The 3,514-nt window shown below is 44.5% G+C and overlaps 1 protein-coding gene across 1 annotated transcript in view; it reads right to left on the bottom strand.

Annotated features, from left to right (window-relative positions):
- The window catches only part of LOC102847874 (immunoglobulin lambda-like polypeptide 5-like), a 4,912-nt gene extending 2,192 nt beyond the window's left edge, over positions 1-2,720 (bottom strand). The window contains exon 1 of the mRNA XM_006903022.1: positions 2,658-2,720. Within this exon, the coding sequence (XP_006903084.1) occupies positions 2,658-2,720 (63 nt within the window). The remainder of the gene's footprint in view (positions 1-2,657) is intronic.
- Between the last annotated feature and the right edge of the window lie 794 nt (positions 2,721-3,514).

Genomic DNA, 3,514 nt, shown 5'->3' with positions numbered 1-3,514 from the left:
GGTGAAGTCTCTTTACACTCTTGATATGTCTCCTCAGGGTGTGTCCCCCTGAGCCCTGAGCTGGATGCAGTCTCTTCTGGATCCCTGGATTTTGCACATCTACCAGGCCCCAGTGAGATCCACACCTAGAGCCTCCCTGACTCTAAAACCTCCACTCCTGGATCAGAACAACCATCACCCTTGCCTGAGGTCTGTTCTGAAAGTGGGACTAGAAGCCCTGCTCTGTGGCTGAGTTCCGGCCCAGACCCCCATGCCTAGTGGGTCAGCACCCAGCTGTCAGACTCTAAAAGAGATGGCCCTCTGTAGGTGTCCGTGTTACTGGAAACGCTGGAAGAAATCCCTCTTCCAAATTAACATGAGTATACTAAAGTTAACAAGGGCAGTGGATGAGCAGATCCCACTAGATAGAAGAGAGTCTCTGGAGACAGAAGAGGCTGGGAGAATTTGGGAAAGGCTGGGAAAACCACTTACCGATGACAGTGACCTTGGTCCTGCTGCCGAAGATATACCACGGTGACTGAGGCTCAGACAAAAATCTATGGGGCCTGCACCTGGCACTTGCCTTTGGGACTATGGGACAGAGCTTGAATCTGCTGGGCCATAGAGAGGAGCACTGGGGTGCAGGCAGCTGCTGGCCAGCCACAGAGATGGGGCAAATCTTGCCCTGCCTCCTCTCTGATGCCGTCAGCATTGCTCTTTTGTCTCCATTACATAGAGAGCTCTTTTGGTAAGCTGGTAAGAAGTGGCCCTAAGGGGAGCTCTGGTGGCCTAGTGGCAAGAAGCTGCACTGCAATACCAGAGGCACACGGTTCAAATCCATCAGATGCTCTGCCGGGAAAAGGAGGGACAATCTCCTCCTGTACTAGTCAGATCTGATTTGACAGTACACTAACATACACACAAAATAATAAAATAATAATAAAAAAATTTAAAAAAAAAGAAGTGGCCCTATAAACCTTAAGGGACAAGGTTTGAATCCACCTACGGCTCTATGGGAGGAAGATGGGCAGTCTCTTTCCTGTGTGATTTATTACCTCTGAAAACCCAATGGAGTTTCATCTGTAAGTTCATATTTGTTGTTTGTCTTTGAGTTGAGTCCGACTCATAGTATCTTTATTAATACCAGATCTGAGGCCTGTCCTCACCTGTGCCATTCCCATCATCTCTGAGATACTTGATACCATTGCTGCAGTCATTGTGTCAGTATATCTCATAACACCATCCCTACCATCACATATTTAGAGTGAATTAGGTTCTCCACGGTTAGCCAGGTCCTTGATTAGCTCTCTGAGGCAATGGTGCTTTTTGTTGTTTATGCCATGTGGTTTTATGGAGTTGTCTTTCAACAAGTTTCCATAGTACAACCATGTCAACTTCTTTCCTGGCTACTAGGGCACCAAGTTGTTCCTGACTTAATGGGGTCTTATGTGGACACCCCTCTCCTATTGTGCCCATCCATCAAGATTCAAGTCTGTTCCATCTCCTTCATGAAGCTTTCTCTGATCTCTTAGATCACTATCTTTCTTTACTTCCTTCCATTAATTGGGCACATTTATCTACTCATCTATCCACCTCTTCATTTATCTTCCTATGCATCTACTCATACATCCGTCTGTCTTACTATCCATCCATCATTCATCCACCTGCCAGTCCATCTATAGATCCTTTGGTGTTTCCAGCCATCCATCCTTTCATGTATACACCCATTCATCTACCCAGCCATTCATCTATGCCAGGCGGTGCTTCAGACCAGAACACAGTGAGTCCTGACCCCGACTCTTCCTTCCACCTTTCCATGTAACTTTTCAAATCAAAGTCACCAAAGGCCACATCATGGCCAAGTGACACTGTGATTGGCCACACATCTCAGAGATTCCCTCCCACCTTTTGTGTTTAAGATTCTACACTCAGATATTTTGTCCCTTGGTGTTCCCTTCTCTTATTTTGTGTTGGCTCAAAAAATACCAAAATGCCTGGTCACCCTTTCTCATGCTTTTTGTTTCTCCCTGCATCTGACACCAGGGAAGTATCCAAGGAGGCCTGGGTTTCTACTTCCAGATCTACCGTTTCACCTAGGCTCCAAGTTGACGCATTTCTTCAAGAATATCTTATGGTAAGCCAGTATAAAATAATAATAATAATAATGAAATATATACCGACAAATGAAATCCAACAGACTCAAACCAAATTGATCACAATTCCCTGTAAACATGCACACTGACATCCCACCACACCTGTCACAGTGTCTTCACTTCAGAAGTTGTTTCTCCAGTTATACAGTCATCCTGGAAAATTAAGTCATCCACGAGCCACTCTCTGAATTCTAGACGTTCTACAATAGCACAAGACGAGCAGGGATATTACAATATACACACTGAAATGACTTATAATGGGTTCACGATTACAAGAATGCTTGCCTTGGTCAACGAGATTTGAACTCCCAGTGTAGTTAGTGAGCTATACCATGAAAAAATTATAGAGATGATGCCAGACTTGACAGTACTTTGCTGCAGTTTAGAAAGGTGAATCTGGTAGAATTGCCATGAATTGGAGCCGACTCTATAGTTACCGAAAATGGTAACAGTAGCAGCAGCAGCAACAGCAGCAGCAGCAGCAGCAGCAGCAGCAGCAGCAGCAGCAGCAGCAGCAATACTCACAGTGATGGTTTCACTGTAGACCTTCCGTGTGGAAGATCTAGGTTCCATATCCAGGTAGGGCATTTTGTGAGCCACCCAACAACTGTCTATCACCAGAGGACTGTTATTTGCTATGATTCCAAACCATTTTGGTGAAGCTTTTAGACTAAGGCAGACTAGAGTAGGAAAAGAAGGACTCTCAATCTACTAAGAATGATCACAGATAACAGTACTTATGATATACACACAGAATGTGTGAAACAAAAATAACATGAAACTAATATGAATGAAACGTATATTTAAAGAAAGCAAACATTCAGTTCTTCATCACTAAAAAATGTAAAGAAAATTCCTTAGTGTAACTCAGATGATCTTTTAGAAACTTACCATAATCTGTACATTTACAAGTCAGAAACGAGGTAGGAGTATCCACTCTCATATCTATTGTTTAACATATCCTGGATATTCTTGTTGGTGAAAACAAGGAAGTTACACTTGTTGTTATGTGCCGTTGGGTTGCTTGCGACTCATAGCTACCCTAGGTACAATAGCCCTAAACTCTGCTCTGTCCTGTGCCAATCGCACTGTCTCTGATACACCCATCCCAATTTCCCCAGTCACTGAATCAATCCACCTCATAGAGGGTCTTCCCCTCCTGCGCTGTCCCTCCACCCTCCCAAGCATGGTGTCCCTCTCCAAGGACCTCTCCCTGCTTGCAACATGTCCAAAGTATGTCAGACGAAGACCCAGAATCCTTGCCTCCAAAGAGCAGCCTGGTTTAACCCTCTCCAAGATGAATCTGTGTGTTTTCCTAGCAGTCCATTGTAACCTCAATACTCTTCTCCAGCACCACAGCTCAAAGGCATCAATTCTCCTTC

The sequence above is a fragment of the Elephantulus edwardii genome, unplaced genomic scaffold, assembly GCF_000299155.1.
Source record: "Elephantulus edwardii isolate Elephantulus edwardi_28Jun2011 unplaced genomic scaffold, EleEdw1.0 scaffold00494, whole genome shotgun sequence".
Classification (NCBI taxonomy): Eukaryota; Metazoa; Chordata; class Mammalia; order Macroscelidea; family Macroscelididae; genus Elephantulus; species Elephantulus edwardii.
Note: the sequence above shows the minus strand (reverse complement) of the source record. Positions and strands in the feature narration are given on the sequence as shown.